Source organism: Phyllobates terribilis, unplaced genomic scaffold (assembly GCF_046119375.1).
Source record: "Phyllobates terribilis strain yellow unplaced genomic scaffold, ASM4611937v1 Scaffold_1__5_contigs__length_1240528914, whole genome shotgun sequence".
In the NCBI taxonomy this organism is placed as follows: Eukaryota; Metazoa; Chordata; class Amphibia; order Anura; family Dendrobatidae; genus Phyllobates; species Phyllobates terribilis.
In genome coordinates this window covers 797445717-797463407 of record NW_027362761.1, presented here as the reverse complement: position 1 = coordinate 797463407, position 17691 = coordinate 797445717, and the positions used below count along the sequence as shown (strand labels likewise).

At 43.5% G+C, this 17691-nt stretch overlaps 1 protein-coding gene across 1 annotated transcript in view; it reads right to left on the bottom strand.

The window, feature by feature from the left end:
* The window catches only part of PDE6B (phosphodiesterase 6B), a 154203-nt gene that overhangs the window by 110920 nt on the left and 25592 nt on the right, over positions 1-17691 (bottom strand). The window contains exons 3-6 of the mRNA XM_073655205.1: positions 10332-10421; positions 9660-9800; positions 5672-5746; positions 5338-5402 (exon numbers count right to left, since the gene is read on the bottom strand). Of these exons, the coding sequence (XP_073511306.1) occupies positions 5338-5402; positions 5672-5746; positions 9660-9800; positions 10332-10421 (371 nt within the window). The remainder of the gene's footprint in view (positions 1-5337; positions 5403-5671; positions 5747-9659; positions 9801-10331; positions 10422-17691) is intronic.

Sequence of the window (17691 nt, the reverse complement as noted above, 5' to 3'; positions counted from 1 at the left end):
GCCTGTAAACCCAGCTAGTAGCTGTACCCTAAATGCTAGTGGGGAAAGCCAGGTTAGACCACCACCAGACAGTGGGTTACGCAGGTCAACCCGGAGCACTAGGGGTCAAATACCAGCTTGCTGGAAAATCTAAATATAAAGTATGTAGTTATTGTTTTATAGTTGTTACCTGATAATTAATAATGTTTTTCCAGTTTTTCCAGTTCAATGGACTGACAGGTCATGGACACTGAATGGCCGTAACTGTCTTGTAGATAGTTGCACGTGGTGCCCTCTTGTGAAGATGGCCACAGAAGAAAAACCTGTCCGGCGTGGCTCCCATGTGGTCCAAAGTAGTTAGCTCTAACCTTGCCGCCACGCCCAAGGCCAGGATTTATAGGGACAGGTCCCCACACTGTGGAAAACTTCACCTTGTTGGGTGATATGGACACCCGGTCACGGAAGCGCCGTGACCTTAAGGACAAAATGTGCTTGTAAATATGTTATGTTATTGTTTATACCCTGTTTGTTGTTGGCCAAAAAGGCTTAGTCCCGGAGTACTAAATTTTACTAGGGGGGGAATGTATCACCCCAGGCCTGGATGCCACAAATATTAAAGGCTGTGTCTGAGAGCAGGAGGGAGGTTCCCTGGTCAGGGAATATTAGCATGCAGCACCTCCTGTCCCAGGCCAGTAGGGGGAGCAGGCTGCCCCTATAAAAGCTGGAACTGGGGCAGGGTTAGAGAGACCAGAACCCACTTCTGAAGTGTCCAGAAGGGTTCTCAGAGAAGAGGGACAGGTCAGCAGCAGCTGAGGAGTCCATGAGGTAGAGGAGAGACTGCGAGCCAGGGACAGAGGCAACGAGAGCCGGTCCTGGCTGAGAGAAGTACACCACCGGACATTGGGGTCCGAGGCTGTCAGGGTTGCAAGCCCAGCAGCAGAGAACCAACCCACGAGGGATTTCAGGTCCCTTGGCCTAAGAAGCCTGGAGGCTCCGCCACACATAAGGGACCAGTACAGCAAGGAGAAGTAAAAGGTACCCAAGGCCCGAGTTGCAAGCCATACAGGCAAAGTACACGGACAGCTCAGGGACGTGGGCTATTACACCACGAAAAGGGGGATAGTCAGCAAGAGCATAGAGAGAGAACTGTAGGCCTACACACTCACCCTGACCAGTGGGGCTCACCCGAATGCTCTCAGATACCCAGGCCCATTCCTAACCGGTACTCCTGTTGGGTCAGTAATAACATCTGCAATAAAGACCCTGGACTGTTTGAAGCGGACTCTGAACTCTTACTATTGCGGCCTGCACTATCACCCCCAGCATTCACCTACACTGCCCTGAGGCTACACTCTTTCCGTGGGGAGTTGTCCTACCCCTGTGCTGCACACCAACACCAGCCTCAGTGGTCTGCCTCGCAGCGGCGGTTATCTCTGACCGCAATCCACGGGTGGCGTAGTCGGACATTCAAAACACTGATAAATAGACTGCCACAATTTGGTCTGACCACCCTGAGCCACGGGATCGGGTTGCCACTACTACCCCCAGCATCGCATAGAAGGCCCGGTTCCGGGTACCCCACGGCCCAGGGGGCGAGTCATTTCCACAGCGTTTCACCGCCCATTGGCTTTAATTGAAATGCAACAAATCCGCAGGTATAAACATTATACCTATGGATTTGCTGCAGTTCAGTTAAAGTCAATGGGGGCAAATAGGAGTCGGAAACACACGCACAATTGACATGCTGTGGTTTTTTCCGCAATGGTAATCCCGAGCGGAAATTTCTGCATCATGTGCACAGCACACCAAGATTACCATTGCAATAGCTGGCAGACCGATTAGCAAGCGCTTTCACTGCATTTCCGCACCGAAAAACCGCAGTGAAAACGCATAAAAAATGCTACGTGTGCACATAGCCTAACAGTCAATTAACTATTTATTTCCTTCTGATATGGCGGTAATTTACAGTGGTCGAGGAACAGTTAATAATATGAAACAGTGTTAACAGCAGTAAACCATATGACGATTAACATACAATGGATTCTAGCATCCAACTTAAATAACAGAAAAGTCTCTTAGGGATTATACTTGTGTCCTTCTGTGGCGCCCTGCTGCGCATGGTGCCACAGAACCCAGAAGGCTGCACGGACGGATTTCTCCACAAGAGGCCCTCACTACATGCAAACATCTCCACCTTCCACCTCATACCAGCAGAGGGAACCCGGATAGGGATATATAAAGGGAAGGTGGAGCCAGGCAGCTCAGTTAGTTAGTTTAGTTCAGTCTAAAGTTAGTGTTCAGAGAGGAGCACGCAGGCTGCTGTGTGAGGCAAGCTAGGCCTCCAGCAGCCCTGAAGCCTAGTGAGGGCCCCAAGCGTGGCCGAAGGCGAGTGGAAGAAAGGAGTCATAAAGGGGGCAGAGGAGCATACCAGGCTCACCCCAGTATATCTACCGGACACCGGGTCCGAGCCTACAGGGACCCTTTACACCCAGTAGGGTTAACCGTAATCCCAGGAGGACTACAAGTCCCTGGCAAACCTGAAGCTAGACACATACAGGACCAGGAACCACGAAGGCCCCGACGTCCAGGGAAAGTGGTTACCAACCGGAGGTCCTACTTCAGAGCAACAGGTGGAGTAAAAAGCAAGACACATAAGCTAGGCACAGTTGCAGGCTGGCCAGGAGCTTACACAGAGGCAGACACGGATCAGGAGGCCTTATACCTGCTCCGTGGGGAGGAGTCCAAAAGTGCGCCCTTCACCTAGAGTACCCTGGACCGTATCTACCAGCTGTACCAGTAAAGGTAACGAAGCAAAACCCCCTGTCTCTGTCCGTTACTTCTGCTGCGTTCTCTACCTGCACAACAACGCCCAGCACACCATTCCACCATCTATCTATCTACACTGCCCTGAGGCCCGCTCCACCTGTGGGGAGCTGTACCATCTTTAGCTGCGTTGTCACCTGCCTCAGAGGACTGCTGCAGCGCTGGTGACCTTCACCAGACACCACAGGTGGCGTCACGAATTTCTCCGAACTTTATTAATAATCGCTACCCCTTTTTTGCACTGTCCGCCCTGGGCCAGCCACCGTGATATATATATATACTGTCCCCAAACAGTAAGGCCCCCGGGGGCGCGACACTTCCTACAAAGGTGGTACACTCAATCCTGGGGAGCTACTAAGTTAGCTCTTCCTGCAGCAATGGCCATAGCTGGGGTTGCTGGGTTTTCCCCTTAAGCCGCAAGTCCATCTAACAAAGTCTATCAAGGAACGTTGAGCTTCTTGTGTTCCAACCGGCCCCCATCCTACTTTTTGTCCTAACCCACGCCGACCCCTGTACTGTACGTTATTGCTGGAAGTGACGTGGCTCACTCGTGTCTTCCTTCTGTAACCACAGGCATCCTCCTCTGGTCGACGTCTCCTCTCGGATCTTTGGTGCTTGACAGACGGCGGGTATCTCCTAGGCCTGAGAGAGAGAAGGCTAGGTCCCAGCTCTCGACGGGCATCATCTGGGCTCTGGATCTTGACCAGCGTAGGGTGAAGATTTTGATTTTGTTCTGCACAGTCTGGGCTCTGGGTCTTGACCGGGGCTGGTCTGCTCTTTGGATCTCACTGGGCGTCATCTGAGCTCTGTCTCACAGCGACCAGCACCTTGCTGGCGCATGCTCTCCTCTGAAGCGTCATCTCTGAGACACATTCACAATGCTCCTCTCCAGCACTTTTATATCTGGGAACTCCGTCATCCAAGGTAGCTGACTGGGTTCCGCACATGAACTCACTCCCCCTGCAATTCTTCTGGTGCCGGTTAGTTCCACATGGTTTCGTCTAGACAGCAGATGGCAATCTTTTCTCACTAATGCCACATCACTCAGGGGCTCTTCAGGGGTACCATCACCTTCTCTTACAGACCTCTTAGTCATATGTTTCTATGGTTACTGGAGTACAATTATAAGTAGGTAATAAGTTTTTAAAGTTTTATTTACAAATACATCAAGTTTATGTAACAACTCATTATTTACAGTGTTGACCCTTATTTTTCGAGACTTCTGCAATTCTGCCTGGCTTCTACATATCATCTTCTGGGCCAAATCCTGACTAATGGCAACCAATTCTTGTCTAATCAATGCTTGGGGTTTACCACAATTTCTGTGTTTTTAATTTTGTACATCCTCAAAAAGCGAGTAAACAAACAAAAACAATGAAATTGTGAGAAACTGCAAACACTGATAAAAGTTTTAAATCTTATGAAATGCGTATAATTGTACTTCAGTAACCATAGAAACATCTGACTAAAGCCTCATTCAGATGTCAGTATTTTCCACGCACGAGAAAAAAGGACTGATTATTTTGATCAAAATTTGATCAGAGTGTGGTCCGAGTGTCATCCGTTTTTGGCGTACGTAGAGAGAAAAAGAAATGTTGTCCACCTTTCTGACAGTCCGTGAAAATCTAACCACACTCGAATGTCATGGACATGTCTCTAATATTTTCCATGGACCACTCGGAAAAAAATCGGATATGTGCACAACGGCATAGAATATTATAGGTAAGAGCTATCCATGAAAACCACGTCAGTTATTTTTAAGTATGAATAACGAACCAAGTGCCATCAGAGTTTCACCAGTTTTTTTCACTGATGAGGAAAAAATAAAAAGTTTTTCCACTTTCTCCTGTCAGTCAGTGACATAGACCCATAGACTTTCATTGCCGAGTTTGACTTGGATAAATATCGGATATGTCTCCATGATTTTGTATGGACCACTTGGTCTGCAAAAAATCACGAACATGTAAACAGCCCCATAGACTATCATAGGTATGAATGCTATCTGTGAAAAAACGTATAGCACTCATATGTCAAACTGATATGTGAATGAGCCTTAAGATATCTAAAAACACTGAAATAGCAAATTTTGGAGGAAAAAATTGTGTCAGTCTCAAAACTTTTGGCCATGACTATATTTATTTATTTTCTCATTTATATTGTGCCATTAATTCCATAGCGCTTTACAGACATTATCTGCACTGTCCCTATTGGGGATCACAATCTAGATTTCCTATCAGAACCCAGAGGAAACCCACGCAAACACGGGGAGAACATACAAACTCCTTGCAGATGTTGTCCCTCACCCCCCAAAAAAAGCCAGCAAAAATGTTTGAAATGCAAAACTTTTTACGTGTCTTTTAAAACGCTGTATAAATCCTTTAAAGGCAGTGGACTGACAACAAATAGTCATTTTGCTGAGCTGCTATAGAAGCTTATAATTCACACAGTTATACCTGTTTTTAAGGGGGGGGGGGGTAAATACTTTCTATAAGTACCATACTTTATATTCTAATTTTATGCTCTAAATACACTTACGGAATAACTTTAATGTCTTCTTTTCCGTGCAGTATGTAATCAATAACTTTGTAGAATACAATTTCCTAAAAATACACAAATATAAATGTTGTTTAACTAAAAGAAATAGATTTGTTTGGCATGGATAAAAGAGAATTTTATATTTACAGCAAAGGTGAATTAATTAATTGTTTAACTCTATAGGGTATGATATATTGCTTACCCCACATTTGGACGTTCCACATAAGGCCAGGTGGAGTGGATGGGATGGTCGCAGTGATTTTTAATCACATCCGCTCCATCAGGCCTTCACCCACACACATGTTAACTTGCCGTTAACTCACAGTAAACTTACCCTTCCATCTGGTGTACGTGGTCCAGAATAAGGAGGAACTTCTCCCATCAGAACAGGCCAAAGGTCAAAGAATTCCTAATAGAAAAAAAGGTGGAAATGTAGATTTTAGTTTTTCCTCCTCTTTTTCTGATAGCCACTTTTTTTGTTGACATAGCCATATGAGGGCTTGTTTTTTGAGGGGTGAATTGCATTACTGTATAATGTACTGAAAAAATGGAGAAAATGTTAAGTAAGCTTGAATGTTGAAAAATATTCAATTCATCAGTTGGTTTTTGTAGGGTTTTAGTTGTATATTCATTGTACAATGCTGTGTTCATTGTGAAGTAAAAATGGTTACATGATTTTATATATATATATATATATATATATATATATATATATATATATATATATATATATATATATATTGTTTTCTTTTTTTTTTTTCTTTCTGCCATATTCTAAGACCTATAATTTTTCATCTTTCTGACAATGGAGCTATATGAGATTTGTTTTTCATGGGGCGATCTGTCATTTTAATTGGTACAATTTTGGGATAAATATGATATTTTACTGCTTTTATATCTTTTTAGGGGTTGCAATTTAATCAAAAACAGATAAATCTGTCATTATCAATTTTATTCTTTGCAATGTCTGAGAGTGAAAATTAGAGCAGACATAAAAATAATACACAACACATCATAAAAGGTAGCTAGTAAAAATGGAGTGTACGCTGTCTGTACTCGGCACCTTTGCTCCATTCTCACACGTCTGATTCAGGTATAGTTGGTCCTTATATGTAGGATTCATCCCTGCTGATTGCTGTGTTTATTCTGCCTTTCTGTCCTGTATAATCTTCTGCTTCATTATTTTCTGTATAATTACTGTTTTACTTTTTTTTATTACCCTTATTTTTCTTTTCTTTTTTACCTAGCTGCCTTTTAGTGCATTTATGAGCTTATCTGTCCATTGCATTAATTACTTTCCAATTTATTTGTGTTTTATATTATTTTCATGTCTACTCTAATTTTATTTTCAATTATTTTACTCTTCTGATATGTTTTGTTATATGATCTGTCTTCTTTGGTTTTTATGTACAGTACAGACCAAAAGTTTGGACACACCTTCTCATTTAAACATTTTTCTGTATTTTCATGACTATGAAAATTGTACATTCACACTGAAGGCATCAAAACTATGAATTAACACATGTGGAATTATATACTTAACAAAAAAGTGTGAAACAACTGAAAATATTTCTTATATTCTAGGTTCTTCAAAGTAGCCACCTTTTGCTTTGATGACTGCTTTGCACACTCTTGGCATTCTCTTGATGAGCTTCAAGAGGTAGCCACCGGAAATGGTCTTCCAACAATCTTGAAGGAGTTCCCAGAGATGCTTAGCACTTGTTGGCCCTTTTGCCTTCACTCTGCGGTCCAGCTCATCCCAAACCATCTCGATTGGGTTCAGGTCTGGTGACTGTGAAGGCCAGGTCATCTGGCGTAGTACTCCATCACTCTCCTCCTTGGTCAAATAGCCCTTACACAGCCTGGAGGTGTGTTTGGGGTCATTGTCCTGTTGAAAAATAAATGATGGTCCAACTAAACGCAAACCAGATAAAATAGCATGCCGCTACAAGATGCTGTGGTAGCCATGCTGTTTAGTATGCCTTCAATTTTGAATAAATCTCCAACAGTGTCACCAGCAAAGCACCCCCACACTATCACACCTCCTCCTCCATGCTTCACAGTGGGAACCAGGCATGTAGAGTCCATCCGTTCACCTTTTCTGCGTCGCACAAAGACACGCTGGTTGGAACCAAAGATCTCAAATTTGGATTCATCAGACCAAAGCACAGATTTCCACTGGTCTAATGTCCATTTCTTGTGTTCTTTAGCCCAAACAAGTCTCTTCTGCTTGTTGCCTGTCCTTAGCAGTGGTTTCCTAGCAGCTATTTTACCATGAAGGCCTGCTGCACAAAGTCTCCTCTTAACAGTTGTTGAAGAGATGTGTCTGCTGCTAGAACTCTGTGTGGCATTGACCTGGTCTCTAATCTGAGCTGCTGTTAACCTGTGATTTCTGAGGATGGTGACTCGGATAAACTTATCATCAGAAGTAGAGGTGACTCTTGGTCTTCCTTTCCTGGGGCGGTCCTCATGTGAGCCAGTTTCTTTGTAGCGCTTGATGGTTTTTGCAACTGTACTTGGGGACACTTTCAAAGTTTTCCCAATTTTTCGGACTGACTGACCTTCATTTCTTAAAGTAATGATGGCCACTCGTTTTTACTTAGCTGCTTTTTTCTTGCCATAATACAAATTCTCACAGTCTATTCAGTAGGACTATCAGCTGTGTATCCACCAGACTTCTGCACAACACAACTGATGGTACCAACCCCATTTATAAGGCAAGAAATCCCACTTATTAAACCTGACAGGGCACACCTGTGAAGTGAAAACCATTTCCGGTGACTACCTCTTGAAGCTCATCAAGAGAATGCCAAGAGTGTGCAAAGCAGTCATCAAAGCAAAAGGTGGCTACTTTGAAGAAACTAGAATATAAGACATATTTTCAGTTGTTTCACACTTTTTTATTAAGTATATAATTCCACATGTGTTAATTCATAGTTTTGATGCCATCAGTGTGAATGTACAATTTCCATAGTCAAGAAAATTTTAAAAAATCTTTAAATGAGAAGGTGTGTCCAAACTTTTGGTCTGTACTGTATATCTTATGACTGTATCACTTGAGGGATGTTTTCAACTACACCTTTATGATATTTTTTAATATTTTACTTGTAAGTGCGTCTTCATCTATTAATCCTGACCTTAGCATTGTCCATGTGTATTTTGTGTTTATAACTGTAAAAAGATGTTTATTTTATTTGTAATTTTCTTCACCTCTTTGATACATGTTCTTGATATTGCAGAATACCAATGTGAACAAGATCCGAGAGTATTGAAACATTTTTCAAGAATTCTGTGTCAGTTTTAGACAATTATTTAAATGAGATGTGACTCTCATCCTTCTTTGCATAATAAATTCACTTTAAGTGCAACCGTAAGGACAAGGGGAAGAAAGACGATTCCGGCACCTAAACCGGAAAGGGTTCTGTGACGCTGAGTCACTTTTCATGGCCAGACCGTGAGACAGGATAGTCAAGGAGTCCAAAGTCAAAGCCAGAAGGGTACGTCATAAATAGAGGGAAAAGGCAAAGGCGTAGTCAGGTAATATACCGTTGGTCAGAATTCCAGGAGGACAGCAGATCAGAGCAGAAGGGGTTAAACAGATGGATGGTCAGAACAAGGTCCAAGGTCAGGCAGCAGAAGATCAGTAAACAGAACAAGGCACAAAGAACAAACCACACACACTAGCTGAATGTATGTCTGGCAGAGATCTGGGGGAAACAGCTCAGTTAAGTAGCCAGGCATTCACCTGGGATAATGAACACCTGAAGATAGCCAGTGCCTCCCAGTCTCAGATTGGACAGCCGAGCTGTCAATCACTACACTGAGCTATTGCACGCCCCTGTACCAGATTGGACGGTCGAGCTGTCAATCACAGTACTGACAGCTCCAGCACGCTCCTGTACAAGATTGAATGGCTGAGCCATCAGTAACTGCATCCCAGACGCAGTGAAGGGTGGAACCGTGACAGGTTCTTTAGTCAGAGCAGTCAGACTGTGGAATGCCGACCACAAGAGGTAGTGATGGCAGACACTATAACAGCTTTTAAAAAAGGGCTTGATGATATCCTCGATGCACATGTCATTGTGGGTTATAGTTAAATTAGTGACAAAATGTACAATTGGTGGAGGAAGGTAGAACTTGACGGACCTGGGTCTTTTTTCAACTTGCGTTACTATGTAAATGCCTTGGTAATTTATCAAAATACTAAGAGAGACATGTCAGGAGTGGAGACAAGTGATCTTTAAAAGACGTACTGTGATCACATGCAAATGAGATACTAAAATCTGGAAATTACAACTAAATGTTTGTGACTGATTCAATACCTTTTCTTTTGTCATATCCAGAAGGCCAACTGAATATCTATCACAGTTTAGGTATGCTCTCACAGTATAGAAGGCCTTGTGGAATTGTCTCTCAATGTCTGTGAGCTCTTCAAACACTTTGTTCGCTGACCACAGCAGTACCTGGACAATATAGAAATATGTTCCTTATAATGGAATTACTTCACATTTGTGCAATAAGGTTTCATAACGGTAGAACATACAAATGGTTGATTAGATGGATAATCAGACAGATAGATAGATTATAGACGGATAGATACAGTTGAAACCAGAACTATTGTGAGAAGCTTGTGGAAGGATATCCCAAACGGTTGACCCAAGTCATTCAGTTTAAGGTCAATGGTACCAAATACTAATGAAATGTATGTAAACTTTTGACTTTGCAGTAAGTAATAAAAATTCCTTAAAACATTCTCTCTCTCGCATTATTCTGGCATTTGGCAAATATTAAAAATAATGGTAATCCTAAGTGACCTAAAACGTGAAAGGTTTATTCTGACTTCATGTGAGATATTGAGAAAAACATGCATAATGTGACTTTTTATATCGTGTATGTAAACTTCTGGTTTCAACGCTAGATAGATAGAGAGATAGATAGAAAGATAGTGATAGATTTTCTTTGTTTCTAAACGTTTGGTTGTGTAACCTCTTTACCTGTCCTCGTCGTGTTTCACAATTATGTAGATAGCTCAAGTGATAAATTTTCAGATTTAATGAGGCAAAATTTAAATATTTCAAAAATACCTGCAAGTATATGAATAAAGAAGAAGTGAGTATCTCTATAGTTCAAATTGTACACACAGTTTACTTCTAATCAAAGGCATACCTAGTAAAAATGACCAAATCTATTTCATGCAAATCTAATTTTTATTGAATTTTGGAAATTTGCTGGACCCTGTGAATTCAAACAATTTAAGATTCTCTTGGTGCGAATCACAAGAAATGACAGCTACTATTTTCCACAATGCAGAAGATTGCTTCAGCCGGAGAAGGTTCACATTACCTCGGGTACAGCCAGGCAGGTTTTCCTCATAATGCCTAGCAACTATAACATCACAAGGTATAGCACAGCCAATCAGCAAGGACTATCATAGCCTGTATAAAAGCAGAAACAGGAAATGCAGCAACCATGTTGTGGTGAATCTTCTTAGTGAGAGGACATTACAGCTCATAGCTTAGATATAGATGGGGAGATAGAACCATAAAAAGTTAAGAAACTGTAAAGATAGTGTGTGTGACAGGACAGCAGTGAAGAACAATTACCATCCGCTTACCCGTAGCCATATATGTTGATGTCACTTTGACATTACTATGGCTGTGCTTGCATTAAAGCTTGAAAGGGGTTAAATATAGTCCTAGGAGACCTCAGAGTGTTTTTCTTGTCTTTTCAGGGCAATTGATGGCTTTGCAGTACTGCAATTCACTGCAAATCAATTTTATGGGGAAAAATTAAGTGAATTTTGCAAATTTAGATTCACATATCTTTAATAGCTAGCAAGGAGAGAAGGTGGATGTCTCATGCACATGGAGGGCATATTTTCCCATATTAGTGCATCTTTCCCCTGGAGAGCACTCAATACTTCTTTAGGCTATTTTCAAACATGTTGGGTTTTTCAGCGTTTTTTGCTACAGAATTTTATGCAAATTTTCAGCTGCGTTTTGCAGTACCAGCAAAGTCTATGAGAAACCAGAATTCTCTGTTCACACATCTTGTTTTTTTTGTTGTGTATTTTGTGCCTTGGTTGGGTTTTTGGAAAATAGAGCATGTCCTTCTTTCAGCGTTTTTTCAGGGTTTTTTCAGCGTTTTTTACTCATTGAAAGTAAAGTGTAATGATAAAACGCTGAAAAAAACCATGATGTGTGAACATAGCTATCAGGTTTTGTTGCATTTTTAGTGAAAATAAGCAAGTACAGCAGTATGTGAAACTCATTTATTTTAGAAAAATATTTAGATTTGAGAGTCCTCAGTGGTTGATACCTTTTAATGGCTAAGGTATCAACCACTGAGGACTCTCAAATCTAAATATTTTTCTATCTACTGGCTAACACGGTACAAGAATATATATTTTCCCTATATCATTTATTTTAGTGATTTTACCATGTTGTCTTGGTCACTGAGATGGTTGTTTGTATTAGGAGAGTTTAATTTAATTAGTGATGTGTAGAATCGTAAACATTAGCTGAGCTATGTGTGAGATTGAACAATTCCTGTGTCCCAGTGAGGCGTGCAACTGAATGGCAGACCACATAGTGTGAAAGTAAATAGTGTCATACAAACTCAATGCTTTGCCAGTGTTCCTGAACACAATTCACCTCCCCCACTATGCCAAAACCAGAATGAGATTATTTTTTTTCACAGAACTTTATGTACATGCATAGAGACAGAAGGACAGTGGAAAAAAACGCTGAAAAAACACAGCAAAACCTGCGTTTTTGACGCAGCTGATTTCCTGCCAGAGTTGGGTTTTGCTGCAGATTTGTGACGCTGAAAAAACTCAACATGTTTGAACATAGCCTTAGGCTATGTGCCCACGTTGCATTTATGAAGCAGAAAATTTCTGCTGCATAAATGCAAGTCCTCTCCCGGAAAAACGCATGCAGAATTCCGCATGCGTTTATCGCGCTTTTTTCGCGCGTTTATCACGCGTTTTCCACATGCGGAATTGCCTTGCGTTTTTTATGCATTGAACAAAGGCAATTCCGCTTGCGGAAACGCAAAATTAAATGACATGCTGCGGATTTTTGAACGCGGCATAAACGCTGCGGAAAAATCCGCAGCATGTGCATAGAAGTTAAGGAAACCCATTGGGGATCATGGGGTGCGGGTTACCAAGCGTTTTACAAGCGTTTCCGCTGCGGAAATTCCGCATCAAAAACGCTTGTAAAACGCTACGTGGGCACACAGCCTTATACTCACTGTCACTATGTTACTATGAATACGCAGCCACCAAGATAATAAAGATTAGTATAAAACAGTATTCAGTGCTATGCAGTCAGGAATTCCTGAGTCCTGTCCACCATCTACTGCATCTGCAGTCTGAGAGTGGGCTCAGCCTCCTTAATATCACAGCTCAGGGCAGCCAAATATATTTTAGCTCCTTGTGGCCTGACACAATGTGAACACTTTACACAGGTGTAGGCAGAACATACCCACCACCACCAACTGCTTTTCCAGGTATCTGTGGAAAGGGGACTAAGACTTTTAATGTAGCTGGGAAAATGGGATGCTATACTGATGGTCGGACGTATGACATCCGATTTTTTTCTCGCACTGTCCAGTTTCGGAGAGAAATAGCATTTTTCTCATGTCCAATACAGCTGAGAAAAATATGCAGATCTGCACTGCCTCATTGAATAACATTGGTACGAGTGCAATATCTTTTTTTTTCTCATTGCACTCCAATTTATACGCTAGTGTGTGCAAGCCCTAAAACTGAGGTTACACAGAGAATTTTCTCCACTAGTCAATTATCGGCCTGCCAAAGATCTCAGTATGGCATTGTTACAACATAACATAATGAATGTGAATGTGATTGTCTTATATAGATTTCAGAAATCTCATTCACTTTGCTGGTACTGTAAAACACTCTACGTTTTTTCAGAAGCAAAACTGTGCGTAAAATACAAGCCCTAAAAGTTATTTAATTTTTAATTTTCAATGCATTTGCACAGCACAAAATAGTTGTGAGGATGCCTAAGTGTAAGTGATTCTTCCCAATCAGTGTAACCCAGATCATAAGGCAGATATGTATCTGTCTGCTGTGTTCTTGACTAGAGATGGTGATGTGCGAACCCGAACTTAAAACTTTGGAGTTACCGAACAGTTAGTGTCCGGTGCTAAACTCTGAACACAGACTTCTTCTGGGAGTTCGTTTTAATGTTCTGAGTTACTGGGACGTCTGGGAGGTGAGAGAGAGAGATAAAGAGAGATATAGAGTCCCCATTGACTTTGGGCTAAAGTTCGGTCAGGTACCAGAACCCGAACTTCCATGAGTCCGCTCATGCCTATTCTTGGCCATTTTGTAACAAATTGACTTGGTCTTAATGAATTAATTGGTGTAAATGGTTTGTCTTCCAAGAATCCATTTATTGCGCTCACGATAATTCAGTTATAAGGCTCATTCACATCACTCGAACCAATGTTATTCAACGGGGCAGTGCAAATGACCAAATCTTTTTACTGGCCAAATTTAAGTGTGAAAAAAATTGCATTATACACTAGTTTCTTCTATAAATTGGATGACACTAACCCATTCAAGTCTATGGTGTGATAAAAAAAAATTGGATGCCATACAAAGATATAATATAGCATCTGTTTTGTACGGATATGCAAGTGGTGGACGGTACTATTGTGTTCCTGCCATTGAAGACACCAGTCGAGCTGTGCTGTATATTATAATGTGAATAGTGTCATGCAGTTTTAGATATATTCTGTAATGTATAATGTATAGAGTGTGATAAGTGTTATAGGTGTAACCTGGTTAATGTATCATGGGGAACAAGTATTGTTGGAATAATAGGCTTAGGGTCTCGTAGGAATATAGGAAGTGTGAAGCATAAGAGAAGTGATAAAAAGCATAGGTTAGGTTTTAGGACATAAGGTAGTTTACCATAGGATAAGATAAACTTTCTTAAGCAGTATAAATGTAATATGTTTAATGTATGCAAATGCAATGCATAGTGTTTGTAAAAGTATATCTGTCAGCTACAGGCATAGGGAAAGACATAGTTAAGGTTTAGGACTGGCCCCCAGTGGAAGGGACATGCCCTAGTAAAAAAAGGGACTACTTCATGATAGCAGATCAGATAGGGAAGTACAGTAACCAAGTTCAAGTTTAAGTTGCAGTGGGCAAGCATCTATCATTCGCGGCAGTGGGAAGCCTTACTGTAATCTCTTGCAGACATTCCTGCAATGTCCGGAGCTCAAAGCTTGGTCAGGTACTACAAAGAGTTCCTTATCCTCTGGCGTACAAGGGACGATGGACATGGAACCTCATGAAGGGAAGGTAACGGATCCGGGGTGCACTCCGAGACTGGACGGGAAATCCCCGGGGCTGACAGGAACAGTAAATATATAGATAGTCCAGGACAAATGGATAGTAATACTGAAGCCATAGTGTGTAGAACGAGCAAAAAACCTTGTAAAAGAATTTCAACATGACGTTTCAAGGATGGAGCAAGACTGCCATCTACTGGCCAGAGACAGTAAAGCGGAACCAAAATATACAAAGGAAGTTGCAGGTAGGGCAGATTCAGAGGCTGGACCCGATCAGGTGACTTCCAGGAAGGAGTTCAGAGAGATAAGAGGCCAGCGCTCCAAACCTGAGGGGTCTTTGGCGCCAAGCAGCAGAGAGGGGGAGACGTGCTCCCTGCGTCCTGAGAAACCCCGCATGACAGTCCAAATCCAGAGGCCTGAGAGGTGCTCCAGCCGGGCACCGGTAAAAGAGCTCCGGATCCCTCACAGTTGTGACTCAAGTGCTGTGCCTGCTGAGGATACTAGGAACCTGATCGCGGTGCTTAGTGAGCTCGCGGAACCCGACGTCGGCCGCCGACAGACGAGGCCTGGATACCCCTATCCAAGGCTCGAGAGACTGCCCCCAACAGCCAAGCAGAGAGGAGATGCATACGTGAGCAGGGCCGTCTCTTCCACTGCTCACCCACGGTACCGGGGACAATTGGGTTTAAGTACTCAGGTTGGGAGGGGGACGGTTGGGGCTAAAGTAGCACAACGTGATTTAATAGAATTCATCCGGAAAGAGACTCACGGCCTAGCGGGAATAACCGGTGACCCCCGCTAGGGCCAAATTCACGGTTAAAGAACTTGTGTGGTGCTTCTCATGCTTGAGGGCATCACCTTACTTTAAGAGACTGCGCCTTATTTTAAGAGACTGCACCTTACTTTGAGAAATTTCGTATTTTTCTGATATTTCAAACCACTGTTCATTACCCTTGTTGCTAATCCCTTGTTTCAGTATACCTGTTGTATAAAACTGTTTACAAACATCTCTGACTGTTCTCGCCTTGTGTCTCTGTGCTTTGCATTCCGGTACCTGCATTACATTTGGCGTAGTCGGCAGGATGCAACATTCAGACGCAGAGATGGCGGATCAGTCTGTGGCTGGGTCCGGCCGGAGCCATATACCCCTGGGGGCTATGTTCAGCCATCTTCCCAAGTTTACAGGGGATGGCATGTCACTTTGGGACTGGGCAGAAAGACTGAGAAGTATGCTACGTATGTATCCCCTTGACCCTCTAGCCCAGGCGGAGCTGGCCCTCCTAACCCTTGATGGAGAGGCCCGACAGACTGTGATGTACCGCCCACCTGGGGACCGTGACACCGTCGATAAAGTGATAAAAAATCTAGAGGACATGCACGGTGACACTACAGATTTGGGACACTTGCGCTTACGGTTGTTTCAGCGGGTCCAAGGGGAAAATGAGACAGTGAATCAGTATGTTAATGCATTACAGGAAGTGACGGCCCATATCACTAAGAAAACTCGAGATGGGAACCGAGGACTGGGACCATTGGATGAGGTGTTGCGTGACCAACTGATTGCTGGCTTGAAAGACCCTTCCCTGAGGCAGATCTTGAAGGAGAGGCTGCGATTGAGCCCTGATATGGGCTTCCTGGAGGTAGGGGCTGAAGCTAGAGTCCTGGAGAGAGACGTTCCTGTTCTCAAAGCCACAGTTAGAAGTCATGAGGCAATTTCTCCTGGATTCACCAACCAAGAGCCTGATTGGGTACGGGAAATACGTCAGGAAATTCGAGACATTCGGGGTGAGCTGAATTCTATTAGGAAGACTCCTACTGCCCCCTTGCCGACGGACCGTACTGCTCAACGCGGACGGAGACCAGAACGAGAAAGACGTTCCTATCCGGCCCCAGCACGACATGTACCCGACCTATCGGCAGAACGAGGACCGGAGTGCTGGACCTGCGGAGGTAGGGGGCATATCTCCAAAGACTGTCCCAACCGAGAAAGGAGGAGGAGGGGACAGCCGTTAAACTAAAATGCCCCACGGTTGTGGAGCATACCGTGGGGTCTCGAGCTTCAGAGAGTAGAAGAGGGAGCTCTGAAGACATTGTCTCCGAGAGGCCCATTATCTGGGCTGAATTCAATGGGCAGCGGATCCGCTGTTTGATGGACACCAGGTCTCAAGTGACCACTATGCCTGAGACGTACTTCCAAAGTCACTTTCCTGAAGTCGCTCGTTCCTGCCGGGAGCCCACTGTCAAACTGGTGGCGGCTAATCATCTACCTATCCCAGTAGCGGGAGTAGTATGGATGTCCGTGCGGGCATGTGGAAAGGACCTCGGTCGAAAAGGGATTGTACTGACCACCGGGCCCGGAGGCGATGGGCCCATTGTAACCCTGAATGTGCTGAAAGAAGTCGGACAGTTCCTGGCTGAGGGCTGTAGCAAAAACAACTGAACCCGCGCCACTCGAGACCCAGCTAACAAGAGAGTGTTCCAGCACCTCGTGCGGGTCAGTCAGATTCAAAAGTTGTCCACTACCTCCCAGTACCTTGGTAAGGTATCGATACCGCCCGAAGCCACAATGACACTGCCGGTGGGACAGACTGTACTCACTTTGCCGGAGCTGGCACATGTGTCCTTAGAGGGCGTGGACATTCAAGTTGAACCAATGGAGGGAGAAGAAGCGCCCTCTGGACTCCTGATTGCTCGAACTCTGGCCACCGTGCGGCACGGTCGAGTACCCGTGCGCTGCATCAATTTAAGTGGCACCAGTTTACAGTTGTTGCCCCGACAAGAGGCGGCGCGAGTGTGCGTAATGCCGGTGGCCCTTACTAGAGCTGACGCTATAGGGCTGGCACCTGTGGAAGGAAAACCATGGACCCTAGAGGTGTCCCTCAATAGCCAGGAACATGGAAGAGAACCGTTGGCTGGACGCCACCTCCTGGAAGAAATGGAAGCTAACCTGACTGAGTTTTCTGCTGGACAAGTAAGGCAGATCTAACAACTTCTTCAGCGATATCAGGGAGTGTTTGC